Below are 21,983 nucleotides of genomic sequence, written 5' to 3'. Positions count from 1 at the left end.
ACAGAGGTCTCCACTTTGGCTGGGGTCAGACATATCACAACAGAGAATGTCTTCGATGTCTGGGCTATGATATATGACACCAGAACCCATAAATAAGTAATTAAATGTTGTTTGATGGCCGATGCGAATTCGGACGATAGAGAGTCTGATTCCACATTAGAAAAAGATGTTAAAATTAGTCTGACTTGATTCGTGGTTTAGAAAGATATTCATAAATAAAATGATGAAACACAAGGGCTTAAACCCAGGACACGTACGCCTAGAACATTTTTCTCATCCTCCTACCAAAATAGTTTATTTTATGAATGTTATAGTTTAATTACACATCTTTGTTCCACTGCTCAGAGTGACACGTTTAGGATTTGTTTCGAACATCGGATTTACATCTACGATTGTGTCCAGATTTGGTCTACAAGGTCAACCTTCACTTTTCTACACGGACACAACATACGTCTATCTAGATTAGAAGACCAACAACCTCACCATATTACGTTTTAAATAAATCTAGACACGGACGTTGGGCGCCATGAAATAGCACAGCATTTCTGCTAAACATCTAGCTGAAGAACACGTACATTCATACGAAAAAAAAATCTTGGAACGTGATGTTTAGAAACATGGCGGAAACGGAAGTGACATCACCCTAAGATGTTTTCTCAACAAAAAGATTCCACTTGCTGATTGGGTAAAAAAAAAACCCTGTCCCAAATATCACCCATAGGGCAAATAGAAAAATACAGTGGAAATAGGAAAAAAAGAATACAATTTTATTTTAAGCGGGTTGATCAATGACCGGTGAAGCAAAGAGCTTGCCCAGAGAAATGATCACAGTCGGGTAGGGGGGGGGGGGGGTAGGGGGTAGAAAGGACGGAAGGGGGAGTTGTATCAAATTCAAAAACCAATTTCAAAAACAAATTAGAAAAGATACTCCGCTGAGATTTATTCTTGAAAAATAATGTCATGTCTGTTTGTTGGGAATTCGTGTCTGTGGTTGGTTAAGGGATGTGATCTTTGGAATTCAGGTCTGTGGGTTGGTCTAGTGATGTGAGGTTAGGAATTCTGGTCTGTGAATTCTGGTCAAGTAGCCTGTGGGTTGGTCTAGTGATGTGAGGTTAGGAATTCTGGTCTGTGGGTTGGTCTAGTGATGAGAGTTTTGGAATTCTGGTCTGTGAATTCTGGTCAAGAAGCCCGTGGGTTGGTCTAGTGATGTGAGGTTAGGAATTCTGGTCTGTGAATTCTGGTCAAGTAGCCTGTGGGTTGGTCAGTGATGTGAGGCTAGCAATTCCTCACAGTTACGTAATCTTGACAGAAGTGCTAACCTATCAGCGCGGATCATTAGCCTCTCGGATGGTACATGGGGCAAGGACTAGTGGTAGTATTCTGGTATCCAATGATTAATAGAGTGGGTGGTATATCTGATACGCCTGGGTTAGTGGATGGGGAGTCTGGTACCTGACGTTTTGTGTGGTGCGCCTGTGGTGTATATGTGGTGATACTGTGGTCTGCCTGTGGTGTTAGAGTGGTGTGCCGTGCGGTGTATGTGTGTTGTTTGTGGTGTATGTGTGGTGTACTTGTGGTATGTGTGTGGTGTACCTGTGGTGTATGTGTGGTGTATGTTAAAAACAAAGATGGAGTATGTTGTATGTTCGGGCTTGTCTTACACCCACCTAGTCCTCTGATTGACGTGAGCTGAGACAGACCAAAAAATGAGCACATCAAAGTACGACGTGGACAAGCTCGTGTTCAACTGACCATAATGACGCGTCTCGTCCGTCTTGACCAAGTCATCTGACCAAACCCTGTCATGTACACATGGCCGAGTTTCCTGTACACCCCCACCGGCCCTACACGACTGACCTGAGGTGACCGGAGTCGACCTCCCCCTGGCCGGGTCCCGTCCACATCATGTCCCGCCGTGACGTCTTTTACAAACGGCTCAAGAAACATCGGACACGACTAATCAAAATAGGTCCGGGGTAACGGTAGACCACGGCACGGGATTAACGCGACAGCTGTCAGTCTTATGTCGACACTGACATACTCAGTCTAGTGGCGTGGGGTGGGGGTGAGGGAACGGTGAGGTGGGGAGGGGCGGGGGGGGGGGGCGGTGATGGGCGGCGGGGGTTATAAAGAAAAATGATATGCACGTATTACTTGCAAAAAAATTAAAGTTGGCCTGTTCTTTCAAGTCGAAGGATATTAAAGAAAGTAATGAAAAGGGAAAAATAAATTTCGCACCCAAGTAACACACTCTTTCTATAACACTAAATCATGCCCAGTTGGGTTGAAGAGCACTTTTTTATGAAGTTTTGGTTAAGTAATTATATTTAGGGTTTTATATACATGTCTACAAAGACAAACAAATTTAACCACAAAAAATACCTCTACCTTGTAAAATATCTCATCTAAAATGTGCTTCATTTTTCACAAAGCCGCGCATCAATAAAGCAATCAAAAACCAAATCCTATCAAATTTAATCAACCAATCAGTTTATCTTGTCGGCTTTGCTGCACAATTTCTGCCAATCATCGATCAAAGGCTTGTCCCACGGTTATTAACTCGCCGGCTGTAAACCGCGCTAACCAACAGCCGTAAAGCTTAACAAGACATCTGATACGCCTTGTTTGATCCGGGATCCGAACACATTCCCTTCTCCACGTGTGGTCGATTCAACCACATTGTAAAAAAAAAAACTAGTTTTACGGACCTGCTACATCATATGACTTGACTTGTCTGTTTAAGTTATTAACATTCTATTCATTAAAAAAAATAACCAGTTTAACAATTTTTGAACTATACAACATTACCGTAGAGTACATTTTATGGCATAGCGTTTTATTTTCTCTATAAATAATAATATATTTTTTATCGTAAATCCATTGGCGGATCTAATGTGTACATGGGACGCTAGATCACAAAAATCTCTCCCCCCATCCCCCACCTTAATCATACCCCGGGGCCGCCCATGAATATAACTAACTTATTATTTTCTGCCTCATGCTCCCCGATGAAGCTAATCAAATAAACCTGGCAACACGCAGATTACGCCCGTCTATACAGATATCACGAAGATACCATTAAAAAAAAGGCTGATCAAAGAGGCAACTACATATTTTCCTAAATGTTTTCTGGATAATGGCGGCGGGTTGGCCGGCAATTAAGTCAGTTCCATGTTGTTGGGTTACTGTCGCTATTGTAACTATGGAATGTTTGGTAAAGACGACATTAGAGGCTATTAAGGAATGGAATGGACTGTCCGTCGCATAATTACTAAAAGCAGCAGAAAACTGAGAAAGATGGCGTAACATTTATGTAAAAATCAACAGTAATGCCCCAACGACCCTAGTACTAGGGGTTATGGGAAGATTGATTAATTACATGTTATGTTTATTGTAAGACCAATAAATTATAATGGAGGTAGAAGCTAACATTTGACGAATTAGGATAGGAAACAATGAAGTGGTGGATTTTATTTAAATAACAGCAATTCGCTTTAATGAGTCGCTTAGTTAAAAATAATTAAATCACATTCAATTCGGCAACTGTGACCTTTAGGGTTACGACATGATTACCTGTCAACCAATCAGCATAAAACTGGCGACATTCATGAAAAATAATCCCTCACACCCATACACACGCACGCCACACCTTTACACACAAACTCATATGCCCTCACTCATAAACCCACATACACATTTGCACTCACTCATAAACCCACATACACGTTTGCACTCACTCATAAACCCACATACACATTTGCACTCACTCATAAACCCACATACACATTTGCACTCACTCATAAACCCACATACACATTTGCACTCACTCATAAACCCACATACACGTTTGCACTCACTCATAAACCCACATACACGTTTGCACTCACTCATAAACCCACATACACATTTGCACTCACTCATAAACCCACATACACATTCGCACTCACTCCTAAACCCACATACACATTTGCACTCACTCATAAACCCACATACACATTTGCACTCACTCATAAACCCACATACACACGAGCACGCCCAAACACACACAGACAGCTGGGTGAGTACTCACATGGCGCCGACGAACAAGAAGTTAGACTCGAGGTCTATGGTGAGGTAGCGGTAGTACTTGGGGTGTGAGGTCCCATCCTGGAACAGCTTGAGGTCAAGGTCTGAAATAAACAAAGGTGAGAACCCGTTAGACACACGTCAATGCACATGTCTGTTGGTGGGGAAAGGGGGAGGGGTGCACGTATATTTAACATGCTGGTGGTCAAACTGTAACGTTTTCTAATGTAGCTGTTTTCCATGTCACATATGTTGACGTTTAGTTGTCGCTGTGTTCAGTAATGTTAAACATATCGCACAAACTACCGGGCACCTATTTCACCATTTTATCCTTGGTAAAGATTTATATCTTAGTCGCGACGTACATTACAACGTGTTTACACACTACTATCTATAACGATACTTTACAAGACAATCGACAACCACACTACTATCTATAATGATACTTTACAAGACAATCGACAACCACACTACTATCTATAACGATACTTTACAAGACAATCGACAACCACACTACTATCTATAACACGTCTCCACCAAACTACCGACAAACACATTACTATCTATAACACTACAAACGACAACCACACATCTAACTATAACACTACAAAACTACCGACAACCACACTACTATCTATAACACTACTTCACCAGAAAAACAACAATCACGCTCCTATCTAAACCAACGGTTACATTTTGTTCCATTACCCAACCCAACTCCTATTTTCCGAATTGTCACAGAAATATAACCTCAAAAAAAAAATTACCTAAACTTTTGAATAAAAAAAATTGATATTTTGGTTAGTTATTGATCTTGAGTGTCTACTCGGTGTAATAACCCAACATAGTGGGACTCGAATCTCCAACTATACAACTCCATGACAAGCCTCAAATCACGTGACAAATAGGTTTAGAAAAACGAATATTTCAAGAGTAAACAGGACAATTTGGGGAAATATAAATAATTTCCTTCTGTAGGAGAGCACTCAAAGGTTTGAATAGTCGAGACGAGAGGGTAAAGATGACGATTTGGTGATAGTTAGGAGGTAATTTCATGGCGTATAGATCCATGGGGAGTTGGTTGTAAGGGGGGGGGGGGGGAGAGGGAAGGGTGGAGGTAGGGGGATAGGGAAGAAATGATAGAGGTAGAGGGATAGGGAGGGAATGATGGAGGTAAAGGGATAGGGAGGGAATGATGGAGGTAAAAGGATATGGAGGGAAGGATGGAGGTAAGGGATAGGGAGGGAATGATGGAGGTAAAGGGATATGGAGGGAAGGATGTAGGTAAGGGATAGGGAGGGAATGATGGAGGTAGGGGGATAGAGAGGGAATGGAAGAGAGTGTGAGGGAGGATGAGGGGTTGCACGTAAGAAGTAAAAGAGTACGAAGATTTTAGTAATGAATTTTTATAAGAGGTCGATGAGAAAACATTGAGGAGAGTAAAACGGAGAGGAGCGTTGAAAATTGAGGCGGATTGGAGAAGGGAAGAATTTGAAGGAATGTGAGTTATGTAAATGGTGAGAAAGATGAAAGGCGGTGTGGGAGGTGAGTGATGGGGGGGGGGGGGGTGGTGACGAGGGGGGGGGGTGAGGGATAGGAAAATAAAGATGAGGCGCAGGAATTAAGGAAATGAAGATAGTTGGGACATAGTCATGGGTACTGTTGACGGTTGAGTACAAACATAAATACACAAGTTATGCTTTAAACTGGTGTTTGAGAACACTAAATTGGATGGGAAAAAAACAACAACCTTTACTACAGGAAAACAGCTAACAAAATAGATTATGTAGTAACTATCAAAGAAAACGTGTCCATTTTTTGTGTTGCAGTACCATATGTACAGGAAATTTATGTTACGTGTGTTTGTTTGTTTTAGAAATTTGTTTCGGGTTAGGAGCGTCGCGGGGATGAAAGAGAGATAACTCCCATCTGTAAGTCCTCACTAAAGGTGAGCCCAACAGGTAATAAATAGACAGGTGGGTCGAGAGACCATCATTTTCTTCTGTCTCGGTCACTGACTTTCACGATCAGCGAGTTGTAAAACTACGCGCTTATGAGTTATAGTTGTTTTACCTGACCTAGGTGCGAACGTGCAATAGTTAACATAACTAGTATGTCATAGTTGCTTTCTGTGATATTGCCTATTTGTATGCTAGTACCACTAACAACTACAATGGTGCCTATCAATAGACTAGTGCCAAATAAATTTTACGGTAGCTATCTTTAGACTAGACTCACACACCCAAGTTTTATGGTACCCATCTTTAAATTAGCCTCACATACACAAGTTTTACGGTACCTATCTTTAGACTAGACTCACACACACACACACAAGTTTTACGGTACCTATCTTTAGACTAGACTCACATACACAAGTTTTACGGTACCTATCTTTAGACTAGAACATTCATTATTCACGCGCCTCTGTTGAATTCTGGGATAGAAGGCACTCACACAAAACCAACAGAACGTGTCACGTCAAGAGGTTGGGCCACGTTTACTTAACGGTTTTGTCACGTTGGATACCTTCAAGTGTGACCACGCTATGGTCAGTCCTTCGCCACGCCCCCATGTTTTATTTATCGTTTCAATTCAGGTCAGAGTTCACTTCACGTTGTGTAACCTTACCGTCACCAGTCAGAGATTTCAAATCTAAACACCGGGTTACTGCTACTGTTGTTAGTATAAGCTTATCATTAATATTATATTTTAGAATTACTCTAAGCATTAGTGCTATTACTTTCATTTTAATAGAGTTGATACAACTTAGATTTTAGGGGCAATTAGAAGCATTACGGTACTAGCGGGGTTTTCCATCCACAATGGGGGTACACTTGCTGTCTGCTGTCTGAGAACGGACATTCGGCTGCTACACCGGACACGTACTCAAAGTTTGTTGCCAAATCGAGGAGGAGACGGACGCTGCAACTACAGTTCCTAGTGAAGGGGAGAGGGGGGGGGGGGAGAAAACCCGACGGCATAGTTCGACCGTTGTGACCTTGACATTTAGTATCAGCGGGACTCATCAATGCCAGGCGAGTCTGTGGGCCCGTACGCGGGTGTCCTGGGTGTGTTGTCACTAGGAAATGGACGCCATCAAGACCTGCCCCAGAGAGAGGGGGAGAGAGAGAAAGGGTGGGGCGAGAGAGAGAGATAGGAAGAGAGAGAGATAGTGAGGAGTGTGAGGATAGTTGAGCCTTTGTGTTGATAATACATGTATTTCCGCTCATTTCATATGACTATAATAAAAAAAAATCACACAACGGAGACTTCACTGTTTACTTTGATTATAAACTACGCTATGTATCAAACGAAAATGGCATACATTTTAAAATACTCAACAGCTAGCCCATACCCCACCCCCTCCCCTTGCAAAACGTGATTTATTTTTTTAATCCCGTAGAACCCAGCTCTTCACTATAGGGCTGGTAAGTAGGTCAATAAACAGTTCTACGGCTCAATAAAACCTGCATGAGCCATATAACTGTTTATTGACCTACTTACAAGCCCTATACCGTATGTTTTCATCTCTCATAACAAATTATTTTTAGGTAAAAAAAAACCTTCCAGTAAAAAAATATCCCAGTAAAAACAAGACAGCCCTACCCCATTCAGTACTCGCGCGTGTGTGTAGACTGACTTATTCAGAAACTAACTCAACCAGTCTGATGGGGAAATGTTATTCCAGACGGACGAAAAAATAGACGGACTATTCGTTTCATCGACTAGCAGAGTACTGAAACAGTTCATCCACAAATCTCAACCAAATCAAATATTTGTAAAGCACAATCTATCACGAGTACAAAACTTTATCTCGTCCGAATTTTCTTGCTTAGAAAAAAAAAACTATTTTAATGTACTGAAGTTGAAGAGAGTTTTGATTTTAAACTTTATACGATAAATACGATACAGTTCGGTGGACAGTACAAGTGAAATTTAACCACTGATTATCTCGGAGAAGGCCTTTAAATATGTGAAAATAACAATCGTGAGAATATTATGTAGGCGGAGTAATTTTGCGGTGTTTTATTTGTGATATTTTCAAGGAAAGTTCTACTGGCGGTGTTTGGTTGATGTTTTCTTGGTGATGTTTTGTTCTTCGTGTATTAACAAGTAACTATATATACATAATCACGTGGTCAAATTATCCTTGGTCACGTGGATGACGGGTCAATATTTACAAAAATATCCACTGCGTGATTATACGTGTACCAAAAAATTGACACTGTAGCGTCAATGACAATTGTATTGCCACTTATGTACCTCCCCCCCCCCTTACACAATACCATGCATGATAATTGTGTAATGTGGCGTGGTGACATTGTGTAATCCAATAACCCGATATTAGTTTCTGTTTTATTTCCTAGGGTAGCTGCAGACAGATGTGCATACAGGGGAACCCAGAGGTTGTCACATACCCCCCTCCCCCATACACAGGGTTGCACAATGGCTGTGCGATATATCATCTGACAACGCTTAAAAACAACGCTCATAAAAATATTTGTTTTAAAAAATAGATTGTAAAATAGAAAAATTGCGCAGCTAATTATATTTTTACATGTTCTGGCAGTACACCCTAACGATACCATGGGGGTATGTTTGGATTTGTCAGGTGGAGAGGATAATCTTTAATTACTTTAATTAGTGTTTACGTAGCATAATCCTGTCTCCCCTATGCTAGCAGTGGGAGAAAGAAAAACGTGGAGGCTTTATGTTACGCTGGGTATGAATGCTACACAACACAAAAAACTAACTTCGTTTGTCAAACATATCATTAGAGACAGACACAAAAAAACTCCCACACATTTTTCTTAAATTTCTGGAGTATTTTGTAAAGGTGTTTTAAAAGAGCCTCCATCTTTGCGAGATACGTTGAAAATATTCCAGCGCACCCTTACAGTCAGTCGTACAGCTTGCTCGTAATCCTTTAATCTCCACAAACCACGTTAGATTTTAAAAGCTTAACTTGTCTCTAAGTTTTTCATCAACTCACAAATAAAAATATAAAAAAAATAAAAATAAAAATAAACGAAACGAAAGACCAAACAGATGCTAAAATGAAAGCACTCTGTCCAGCCATCAACCAGGTTACTGTATGTCTACCCCATCCCACTCGCGTCACACCTATGTATCCACCATCCACACACAAAAATCCACCGAAAAACGTAAGATTGCTTGCATTATATTTCGCACTAATTGAGTAAAAACACAGTTGCTGGATTCGTATATTGGGAAACCTTCCCTCTACATAATAGGTGTCATTATTCTATACACAGAACAATAGTTGGAGGATAAACTAATTTGTTTCTCTTTTTAGACAATATCTGAACCATACGGTCTTCAGATAGGGGTTCAAGTACCCTCAGGGATAAAGATGCTAGTTACACCAGATATATCAGACTTCATGTACAAAATAAGATTAAAATTGTTTAAAGTGTCAAGTTTTTTTAGGCTTATAATAATAAAAAAAAACTATGTATGTGTATGGAGAGGTCACACCAGGTTTTAGTAACCGTTAGCCGTGTGTTATACGGACTATAAAGGACGGATTCAAACCAGCGTCCATTGTTAACACGGTACACTCAGACCAAACCTCCAGTAAATTGGCCAGTAAAATGCCAAAGTGGCAACTCAGAACCGTCTTTTGTTTTTATCGCCAGCGGTATTTGTTTTCCCTGGCGAGTAACGCCCTCGGCGGTGTTGACATCACGTTATCTCCCGCTTACCCTCCAACCCCAGCGGTAGTGACACCAGAAGATAAGTTTACAGCTTGTCTTAGACTTCTTATACGTCCGCGCATTCTTGCCGCCGCTTTTATTTTTATTTCAAATCTTTTATTTTTCAAACATTAAAAATCCTAAGTTTATAAACATGATTAATCTGTAAACTTAAGAAATTTTTTTTAGACAAAAACAGGTTAGGATGTATCATGTAGAAATTATATTTATAACATACAAGCCTGGCCGAATTCTGCAACGGCAATTAAAATAGCTTTCATAAAAAATCAGCTTGGTTCGTGTCACTTTAGCTTTTGCAAGATGAACCTGTTTTCAGATATCACTTCATTTCTACCACACTTTAGCGAATTGGCCTACTGTCTCCATTCTTAAAGCTAGTACAGTCTAATAGAGTATAGAGGTGCGGTACCCACATTTTAACCGATTCGGTTCTTTAACTTTGAAGGGAACCGACCTTACAATTTTGAAGGTAAAGTCCCCATAGTTTCACGAGTTCCGTTCCCTAATTTCACGGTTACCGGCCCCATAATTTCACGAGTACCTTCCCCAATATGATCAAGTACAACGGTTTTTGGAGACAGCCAACATTCAACATTCACTGTGTTTAAGTACTCGACACATTTTAAAGCCAGACCACAACGTAATGTAATTTTAGCCTCCCTCTTCCAATAATCTTTAAATATTCATCATTTCATGTTGAAAATAGCGCTACCTAATCATTTTAGCCGTGATGGCATACCTTTTTTCTCACCACCTAAAACAAAATCAACCCCCCTCCCCCCTACTCAACATAACACACCCAACCATGTGTACTCTTCCAACATCATCTCATCACACCCCCAAGTCCACACACAAACTCACCATAACATCACGACACCCCCCCCCCAACATCACAAGTCTTACGTGATTGGTGGAGTGTGAAAACATCGTTGCCCCAAAGCGACGGGCCAGTAGGTCATACTGACCTGACGTCGTGGTCACGCTGACCTAGACGGCCGCTGTCAGATCACGTGATGTAAGACAGTGCCGGACCCATTCCGGCCAGAACTCGCCATCTTTGCACGTGCTTTTTTTTTTAACGTTCGTTTGATTCACGGTGCTCGTGTGAAGGTGACAGATCGTGCATGTGCGTGTGTGCAAGTGTGTGTGTGTGTTGTTTGTGCAAGTGTGTGTGTTAGTGCAAGTGTGTGTATGTGTGTGTTTTCATATATGTTTGTGTGTGTGATTGTGTCTGTGTGTGAGTGTAAAATACACAATGAAACAACACGCCTTTTAAAACTCAACAAACTCACCATCTGTTTAAAACTAAGGATTTTTATGCCAGGCAAATAAAATACAGTATTCAGTTAAATTAGCAAGTAAAGCTCCCCTTTCAGATCTAAAGTAAAGATGAAGTAGAATTCATGATTTTTGAGATAGGAATATCATAGGCGTGGTGTCGTCAGCACTATGCCGAGACGCCTTTACTGAGCTGCGTGGACTACTACAGTCCCGAATCCGCAAATAGATCCGAACTCGAGAGCTTTGGGCTGGAAGCTGAACGCTCTATGATTCAACCACACCGTCACACAGTATTGAGCAATCTCAAATTTCATAAGATTAGCTTTCTACTAAATGATAAATATTTATGTCTGTAAAATTTAAAAAAATACGCCGACATTATTTCTTTAATTACTATTTTAATTCTTTTTTTTTTCAAAATATAATTTTACCCATCCAAAAATAACATATTTATGGCATTTTCTGTTTTAAAAACATTAAAGCTCTTATATTGATTAATATTTTTTTTATAATGAAACAAAAAAAATCAGCTGAAAATATTATTGTTATTTTTTTTTTCCATCGATTACTTTAAAAATAAACGGCTTAAGTGGAAATAAAATATTAAAATATTGATGAGCAGGTTCGGGGTTTAGATGTTGGGTCGACATAACCCAGGGAGACCCGGGTGTTCATCATATTGAGCTTTGTTGGAAAACTGTCACGGTAGCGGATTCAACTATTACGTCGGAAAACTGTCACGGTGGAAAAATGTCACGGCGGAACACTGTCACGGCGGCAAACTGTCACGTCGGCAAACTTTCACGATGGCAGTCAACTGTCACTGTGGCAGTCAACTGTTAATGTGGCAGTCAACGGTTACTGGCAGTCAACTGTCACTGTGGCAGATACAGTTGTCACTGTGGCAGTCAACGGTTACTGGCAGTCAACTGTCACTGTGGCAGTCAACTGTCACTGTGTCAGTCAACTGTCAATGTGGCAGTCAACTGTCACTGTGCCAAATACAGTTGTCACTGTGTCAGTTAACTGTCACTGTGCCAGATACAACTGTCACTGTGGCAGTCAACTGTCACTGTGGCAGATACAGTTGTCACTGTGGCAGTCAACTGTCACTGTGCCAGATACAACTGTCACTGTGGCAGTCAACTGTCACTGTGACAGATACAGTTGTCACTGTGGCCTATCTAAGGGTCACAGTGACACAAGCAACTTTAAAAAAAAAACGAGAAAAGAAACAGAGAGTATTGTTTTAATCCGCTTCCAAACAAAATCAAATTTTCTTGGGCTGAACTTAAAATTATTGATGTCATTAGTCTAATGGGCATAAAGTAAAAAAAAGTGAAAAAGAAAATGAAACTTAAGCAGAGAATGGTAATGGATAATTAGAAAAAAAAACAACAGCAGATTACGTGGGGTCAATGACTCGTTGTCTCCCTCCCCCACCCTCATTAGTATATCGTTATGCGGTTGGTATGATGTCATGCATGTAACTACAACCTAAGTGTAATTAAGAAAATGTAGTTAAGACAGCGTATACACGACACTATACACACAATTTAAAGTTGTGAAAGATGTTGAGGGCTACAAGACAACAACTTCCCCCGAGGGTCAGAAATGACCAGCAACATGTTACACAATCACTGACCTGAAATACATTGTTTCACATTCAGATGACGCAATTAGGTGAGTTATTTTAAGATTCTAAAAAATCAAATGTCAGCTGGGGTCAGTGTGACATGTCAAAAAGCAGACGACGCGACATACAGACGGAGTTTTGACATGTCTCAACAGCTGTCATCTAATACTGGTCAGTTGTGCTTTTGTTTTAATTTTGTTTTAATTGGCCGGGGTGATTATTCCTGTGTAAAAGTACTCCACATTATAAACACTACTTTAAAAAAAAATCCTTTTAGAGCATTTGTATATAAACTTATACTATACAGAATATCTTTTCAAAGCATAAAATAAATACAGGTAGGCCTACTTCAAACTTTGCATGAAAACAGACACGCATTTTACAGATTTCCAAGATTTCATACTTTTCCGGCGATCGTCTATACCGCCATGTTTGAGAAAACCCGGATGTGTATGGTACGTGTCACTGGAGGAAATAATACAATGATTTTATAAAGGAATACGCATGCGCATTGAGTAGCCTACATCCGGTGACCCAGATGCATAATGTAAACAACATACCCGGCCTACGAGCAGATAAACAATCAGCAGGAGAATGGTGAAGGGAAGGGGAAGAGGGGGTAGCTTTGTTTATCTTGAAAGTGAGTACTTTAAACACTGTATTCTGCAAAGTAGGTGAGATGGGTAGGGGTGGATGGGTGAGGGTGGAGGGGTGGAGGGGTGGGAGTGGTGGGGTGGGGGAGTATAAGGCTATCTTCTATCTACGTACAGAATGTAAACAGTAGATACATTTTGTTGGAGAATGGGGTGCAAAGGGTGGTTGGGGGGTGGGAAGTGCAGGGGGTCGTAGGGGTGCAGAATAAAAAGATTGGGGTAGGGTAAATTAAGAAAACTGCCATCACTATTCAATTAATTTCTATTAGAACAAACAGCTTCGTTCACGTAAACATTGCTATGGTTATCTTAAAACAGGCACCAAAACGTGTTTTCAAAAGCAAGGAAGAATTTATCACTAGATAGAGGTTAGAGGAGACCAACTTAAACTATTGGCAGGGCGAGACATCTTTTAACATGTAGTAAAGACTTCAAGACGAACTCTGCAATATCTGTTGGACTAAGATCGAAGTAGTACGTGACCTAGTGAGGGCAGTCGTGAAGGGGAGGGGGGAGGGGATGGAGAGGACAGACGAGAAAATGCACTCAGACGACTCTCCTCCGCGCATAGTGTCCCCTTCATTTGGCAATCGGCAAGAGTCAGTGACGTACTTCCGCTGTCCATGACACCACATATGGTAACGATGGTTAATCCTTGGAAACCTTTACCGCCCTCATCATCCCACCCATTTTCATCAACGGCTTCATTACTAGTATCCTTACGAGTAACTTGGCCGACATAGGCAAAAAGACCGTCATGGACTAAAGGCAGGCTGGACATAAGGCCGACAACGTAAAGGCCGACTTGACAAAAGACCGATGTGTTTACCTCTGTTATTTAGACGTGAAATTTAATAAGTATCATCATGTTTTGCACCACGTTTGTGCCATAATTATCGATATTATTATTATCATTACCATCACCATAATATCTCATCTTCAATGTCGATAGGATAACATTCAACATGACTAAAGAGCTACCGTCTTTCCAACAACAATCACATCCTTCATTATCGTCACGATAAGCACAACAACCGCTATGGTCTCAGATATTTATCATCCTCACCAACACCATCAGCACAACCACCACTGTCATCAGCATCACCACCTTCACCACCACCATCTCAGTTATTGACCATCTTCACCAAAACCACAAGCACTACCACCATTATCATCAGCATCACTACCAATACCACCACTATCATCAGCATCACTAGCAATACCACCACTATCATCAGCATCACTACCAATACCACCACTGACATCAGCTTCACTACCAATACTGACACTATCATCATCATCACTACCAATATTACTACCACCACCGACACCATAACTTTCCTTCTAAAACACCCCCATTCATTCAGTACTAGAAAATAATGCAGCCAATGCGAAAAACCAACCTCGCCTCGGGGAGAGATGGATATAACAAGGGAACAGCATCAGAGAGCAGGAACCTAGAACAAATGGGGGGGGGGGGGGCAGATAATGCCTCGCGGGTTAGGTTAGGAAATCTCCCACTAGGGGAGTGGCATTGGTGGGGTGGGGGTAATATCAGCTACGATATCTGGATATCAGCCTTCGAGCGAGCTGAACTTACCTGAATTTGTTAGATCTGGAACAGATAATCACCGACAAGGGTTCTGGTTAGCTTCCACCCATACCCCCCCCCTTCCCCTTTTTATTTCCACTCATTTCTACAATCACATATTTACCTCCCCAAACGAACCGAATGAATCCCCAGGTAAAAAAAATCGCTATCGGCCAACATATGATCCATTAACATCTTTGTGCGTGAGGCACATCTTATGGCCAGACATTGGTGCTGACATCTCATATGTGGCCACGGTCTTATACCACATAGCCAGAAGCTGTTGCAGGATACAGCATATGTGGCCATGGTCTTATACCACATAGCAATAATATGTTGCAGGACAAAGCATATGTGGCCATGGTGTTATACCACATAGCCAGAAGCTGTTACAGAACAAAGCATATGTGGCCGTGATCTTATACCACATAGCCAGAAGCTGTAGCAGCAGAAAGCATATGTGGCCATGGTCTTATACCACATACTCATAATACAATCAATATTTACAGTAAGTGGCATCTATAAATCTATAATTGCGCACACAAACAATATTTACTTTGTAATTCAAACACCCCACACCAATGGCCCACGTACAAACAGTATCTGAAATATATTGCACCTCTGATCCTGTACAAATAGAATGACATGCCGTCAAACAAAAGCGAGAAGAAACCGAGTAAAAATATAGCTGCGAGTTGCAAAATTATTTCAGTTTATTCAATCACTAAAAAAAATCTAGTTTAAAAAATGCATAGCATTCTGTGATCCTTAAAGTGACACTTCAAGTGATCACTCAAGAGACCCTTTACGTGACCCCTCAATGCACCAGCGCCAGAAGAGCTGCCGGACTTTCGCGTGCTTTGACATTCTTTAAGACTGCAGGCTGGAACAAAAGAGACGTAACCCATACCATTCAGCAACAGCGAACGAGGCGAGAACCAAGTGCCGTATTCATTGTTCCGCTTAAAAGCTAGTTAAGCTTTTTTTTTTTATGTCGCTGTATCGAAATCTTACGTCGAGCGGTTAGAGAGTTTTTCTCGAGGTTAGAATTGCGAAACTAAATGCGTGGTATCTAAAAGAAACAATTATTTCTTTTTTTTGGGGGGGGGGGGGGGGGTGGGGGGGTGGGGGGGGGAGATGAGGATGGGAGGAGGTCATTGTACGGTGCACAATGCACACGCATGGCTCCTGTAGCTGAGGTGTCACGTGGGACAATACAGACATTCTCCAAACGTGATGAGAACAACAAGCGTGGACGATCTACCCCACAGTGTATTCGTCACACGCTGGTTGTGAAGATACGAAATCAAATAGAGTGAGATGAAAACTAATATACATTTAACTATGACGGGGAGTGGGAAAAAGGGGGGGGGGGGGTGCGTCATTTTAACATGAATGGAGTTAGCAGACGTAATGATTGCGGCCCGACAATGGTGGGTCACCAGTAGTGGGCCAACAATGGTGGGCCAACAAAGGTAGGCCGAAAATGGTGGGCCGAAAATTGTGGACCAACATTGGTGGGCCAACAATGGTGGGCCAAAAATTGTGGACCAACATTGGTGGGCCAACAATGGTGGGCCAACAAAGGTAGACCAACAATGGTGCCCCAACAATGGTGGGCCAACAATGGTGGGCCAACAAAAGCAAGCCAACAAAGGAACACTGCCTATGTTGCATCCTAAAAGAAATATCACCACATGCCAATGTGCCGTAACTTGGCAATGATCAACTACGCACTCCGCCAAAATGCAGCTCATTTTGCCATTCGTTAGTTTACTATCAACACCAAAACCTTGCCTCCCCACCTGACGCGTACATTTCTTCCCCACCTGAATAAATTTACCAGAGAAATATGATGGGCAGATTCCAAGGTCGTACGAATATATGCGGAATTTTTTTTATTCGATTACGCATTTTACAATATACAAATATACAAAGACGATGCTTTAAATGTTATCGAATATAAATATATTAATCGGAGTGGTTGTGATGAGTTCAAAAGTGTAATCGAAATGAAGATACTTCCTACTACAAGAATCGCCGAGTTAAGCTTACACATAAATCAAGTCTGACAAGTACCTGGCATGATTCCACCCACGATTACGATACATCAAGCCTGTCGGTTCCAGGACTATACAGACTTCATTGTTGCCATCTGTAACATTACACCCGGGAGCCAGGGAGGATCCACAGTAGCGGGGGAGGGGGTGGGGGGGTGACTCTCGTGGGGACGGGGCGAAAGAACACTCGAGTTGCCCTCATTGAGAAACAATTAACCTTTAGACTCAAGGAGCTGGCCAGGGTAAATGTATTTTACAACTCGGCCTGTTAGGGACTCGTTTTTAGCTGTTACTCTCCACCTCGCGGCGATTAACCCCCTTTAGACTCGAGGTGGCGCTCGAGTGGTGTACGAGATTGTACATCAATTTGTTCCACTACAGCAAAATGAAAAAAAAATCTGGCAACATATTCATCCGTCCATTGTACAAACACACTGACCAATGACCGTTAGCATGGGCATTAATTCCTGGTCATACTTTCTCACAGACTTACGATCGTTCCGATATTGTCATAACTCTGAGGGGACGCAACACCACAGACCCCATCAAAAAATGGCGCCAGACTCGATCACTAGTGCTGATACGTTTATGTTAGGTTATCATCTCCCTTTATTACTACCCCTTTTCAATAAGGGAGGTAATAATAAAAGATTTCGTCAATCTCAACATTACCAATAGGTTACAGAAGCTAAGAAGACGGGAGAAGACTGAACGGATACCGCAAAATACCAAACTGTTATTAAAAATCAATAACCACTTATAGCATTGTAAACAAGACGTTTATGTGAAGCAGTTTAATTGAGTCATTGACGTCACATACATTTGTGAGTGAGTTATCTTGCAACATCACATAAATTTGCGAGTGAGTTATCTTCTCAGTTGAAAAACAGGAGTGGAAGAAAGAAAATTCGCCGGCATAAATGTTAGAAATAATCAGATACACAAGTGGATTTAAATGTTTCCATGGTGAGCAGTTAAACAATTGTCTGAGTTATGTTTTTATTTTTCTTGTTCGATATCAATAGTAGACAGGGGGGGGATGTAGCTGGTGGTGGGGGTGGGGGTGTCTTCCCCAAGCAACGCCAGTGAGAAGACATAGCAGCTGTGTGTGAGTACTACAAAAATAAAAACCCCTCATGAGAAAATCACGTTTTTTGAGCAGCAGTTAAATAGTTGGCGAAAAGTTCAACAACAAAATTAATTCGAAAACAACTTCAAACGTTACAAATATTTAAAAAGAGAAACAATTTAACACACGAAAATGACCTGTCAGAAAAAGACAAAGACACGATTAGGTCACTCATGACCTGCGCCATAAAAAGGTCCTTTGCTTGACAGTTTTCACATCAATAACAAAAAAAAAGGGAGAAGATTAAAAAAATTTTTTTTGGGTCGTCCTCCCCCTCTTCACGCATCTCCGCGCCTCATTAGCCTGGCGTAGGGGAAGAGGAAGCGATGTAATCTGATGATTTAACGACGTCATCTAGAGGCGGTGTGCACGACACTTCCGTTGGAGTTGCGTCTTCGCTGACCCGGGGACAGGGGATTATTTTAAAATTTGAGGGGTGGGGAATTTTGGTTCAGTGGATGCATAGTTTAGTGGATAACTGGGGTCTAATGAAGCTATGGGATGCACTGGAGCTTCAGGGTTCAGTATCAAGGGTTCAGTGGGTGGATAGTTTAGTGGATAACTGGGGTCTAATGAAGATATGGGGTGCACTGGAGCTTCAGGGTTCAGTATCAAAGGTTTAGAGGATGGATAGTTTAGTGGATAACTGGGGTCTAATGAAGATATGGGGTAAACAGTAGTTTCTTAAGTCGGCTCCTTAAGCAGGGACTAAACTACCAGCACGGATAGATGTCGTGTGGTCTCTGCCAACATCCCAGGTCTAATAGCATGTGTCATCGCAGACCGCTCTGTCTTGGTCATGTCATGCCGGCCCACCGTGTCATGCCGGCCCACCAAGAGCCGGCCCACCGAGTGTCGGCCAAAGCTTCTTAAAGCCTTATTAAAATCGCCAGCGGTAGTTTAAGCCGTGGCCATTTTTCTTTGTTATCGGGTGTCTTGACGTGGGGGCGGTTATAAACAATATGTTTTTAATACGGGGATCGTTGGAGGCGTTGGAGAAGACGGGTAGGGGGGGGGGATTTTTTGTGGGGCTTGTGAGTTTGTGTGTGGGGGGGGGGGGTAGATGGGAGGGGATATATATATGTAAAAGACCTCATTAATTAGATGAGTCAGTTTATCCAGGATACATTTCCATGCGTTTGGTTTTGGCGTCACACCATATACAAGCCAGACCAGCAACGTGCCGACCAAAACCAAATATCTTAACTTGATAATACTTTAAAGAAATAAATTGTAAAATAAATTAAAATTAAAATTTTCAAAATGCTGCACGTCTAACCCAATATCTCTGTATCGCCTCCAGGCCTCCAGATATTTTAAAGACGAACTAGATGTACGTATTGATTCGCGCAAGTAAATTTTGTATGATTCAGAAATCTAAAAACGCTGAATCTAGCACAAATTATCAGAATTTCTCATGTGAATTTAATTCTGCTGCCACTTACGTTGCCAATTAGCCTATGTAAATATTTAATGGCTGCATTTTATCACGAAGACATCCATTGATACGTCGCTTTACATTTGATATAAGCTTTATATGCATTTCATATTTACTAATTTTTTTTTCTGGCATTGGTTGCCTAACACACTCGTAGATTATTTAAATTTAAAAGGGAATCAATCAATTGAGAGGGTGAATAGGGAAGAGATGAGGAGAGCCAGATACACGAGAGAGAAAGAGAGAGACAGAGAGACAGAGAGATAGAGAGAGAGATAGAGAGAGCGAGAAAGAGCACCCCATGCGAATGGCTATCTCTGTTTCTGTCATTGATCTGATCACTGAGTAACTCATAGATATAATAGCACTTCCTGTGTATATTGTGAGTGAGTGAGTGAGTGAGTGAGTGAGTGAGTGAGTGAGTGAGTGAAGACAGTGAGTGAGATAAAGACAGAGAAAGAGAGAACTAGATAAAAAGGGGAAGTACAGTTGATGAGAGAGGAATTTAGGAAATGCGATGAAATGAGTCCCCCCACTCTCTAATTCTAAGGGTTTTAAAAATGTCATCGTGTCGTAAGCCACAGTTAGGTGATCCATACACTTCTGCTTCCCGCTCAACTCGACCGCGCGCAATATTATGATGGGAGATAATGACGCTCAATTATGTTTTTTGGGTGTTAGCGAAGTTATAGAAATTAGAGTCAGGTGGGAGGGGTATAAAAAAAATACCAATTGATATTGTTATTTTTTTTGTGTTCTGATGATCTCATATTTCTGGCAGACAACACGGGCATCACGTGATATTTACTTCTGGAACAAGCGAGAAGATTATCTCGCAAGGCTGCTTGTTAAAATGAAACAAGATTCTGGCTCTTGTTTTTTTTTTTTTTGCGATAAGGGGACACAACTTGTGCTATCTCGTATCAAATTTTTACCTGTTTTGAGTTATCTAATTGTGGGAAATCTTTAACCAGTGGTGTTTTAAAAACTGTAATTTGAAAAAAAAAATATTACGTAACATAAAAAAAAACTAAAAAAATCTAGCAGATGTTGACGACAAATTTTTTTGACAACGACGAAGACAATACGTGACTGTTGACTGGGTGATTTAAAGCACATCGTCTGAACAGATGAAAGGATACAAAAAAATATAGTTCCAAATTAAAGATTCATCCGCGTTTCAAATCAAACAAGGGACGCGTGGCTCCCCCATTGTCACGCACAGCGAGGGAGTGAAAGGGGTTCGAGCTGAAATGGTCATTTTAACTGAAGTAGTCCAATCATTTCTTTCAAGCGTCAGCCGACGCCCACCATCAGCGCCGGGAAAGTTAGGAGCGTCACCGGTCGGGAAAATTAACTTTCTCGTCACAGGCTCGTGGATGAGGGGCCCCCAGCAGGGGACCCGGGGCCCTCACCGGGGGACCCGGAACAAAACAAACAGGAGCGGGCAGGGGGTCGGGGGCTGAATGCAGGAGGCTGACTGACGCATGTGAGCGTGGAGGGGGTGGCACAGAAGGGGGAGGCTACTGCTACTGTTTCCTTAATTACGGCGTGAGTAATCTGCCCCTGTCTCTCCTTCTCTTCCAACACATCAGAGCAAAGTCTACCAAATCAGCATCGCTTTTTATTAAATCAATAATTAACTTTTGCCCCATCTCGTCCCGGGTAATAAGAGTGGCGTGTGTGCACGTATGTGTGTGAGTGTGTTTAGGGGTGTGGGGTGTGTCAGCCAGCTTGCTTTTGTTGCAAAATGGCAGAAGAAAACATAAAATACAAAACAAAACAAAAACATCTTTATTTCTACTACAACCATTTTTGATGCTTTAAAAGAGTACTCACTTTCCATGATATTTTACTTGTTTTTCTTTTCTTATTGTATGAAAATGCAATTTCACACGTTTTCTTTATCTAGAAATGGAGGTTTTTTTTTCATATTTATTCCTTGGTTTGATGGAATTTAAAATAACTAATAGAATAACAAGGGTTTAGCCAGAGAACTCCGACTGTGGTGTAAGAACATCACACAGCAACAACAGCCGGCATCATTAGAAGAGAAACAACAACATCAACAACAGCCGGCATCATTAGAAGAGAAACAACAACATCAACATCAGCCGGCATCATTAGAAGAGAGACAACAACATCAACAACAGCCGGCATCATTAGAAGAGAGACAACACCATCAACAACAGCCGGCATCATTTGAAGAGAGACAACAACATCAACAACAGCCGGCATCATTAGAAGAGAGACAACACCATCAACAACAGCCGGCATCATTTGAAGAGAGACAACAACATCAACATCAGCCGGCATCATTAGAAGGGAGACAACACCATCAACATCAGCCGGCATCATTAGAAGAGAGACAACAACATCAACATCAGCCGGC

At 41.5% G+C, this 21,983-nt stretch overlaps 1 protein-coding gene across 2 annotated transcripts in view; it reads right to left on the bottom strand.

Moving 5' to 3' along the window:
* The window catches only part of LOC131936784 (semaphorin-2A), a 136,506-nt gene that overhangs the window by 31,847 nt on the left and 82,676 nt on the right, over window positions 1-21,983 (bottom strand). For both annotated transcript variants that reach the window (XM_059293849.1, XM_059293848.1), the window contains exon 4: window positions 4,070-4,169. In XM_059293849.1, the coding sequence (XP_059149832.1) occupies window positions 4,070-4,169 (100 nt within the window). The remainder of the gene's footprint in view (window positions 1-4,069; window positions 4,170-21,983) is intronic.

The sequence above is a fragment of the Physella acuta genome, unplaced genomic scaffold (genome assembly GCF_028476545.2).
Source record: "Physella acuta isolate Inbredline_101_S28 unplaced genomic scaffold, ASM2847654v3 ptg000187l, whole genome shotgun sequence".
In the NCBI taxonomy this organism is placed as follows: Eukaryota; Metazoa; Mollusca; class Gastropoda; family Physidae; genus Physella; species Physella acuta.
Note: the sequence above shows the minus strand (reverse complement) of the source record. Positions and strands in the feature narration are given on the sequence as shown.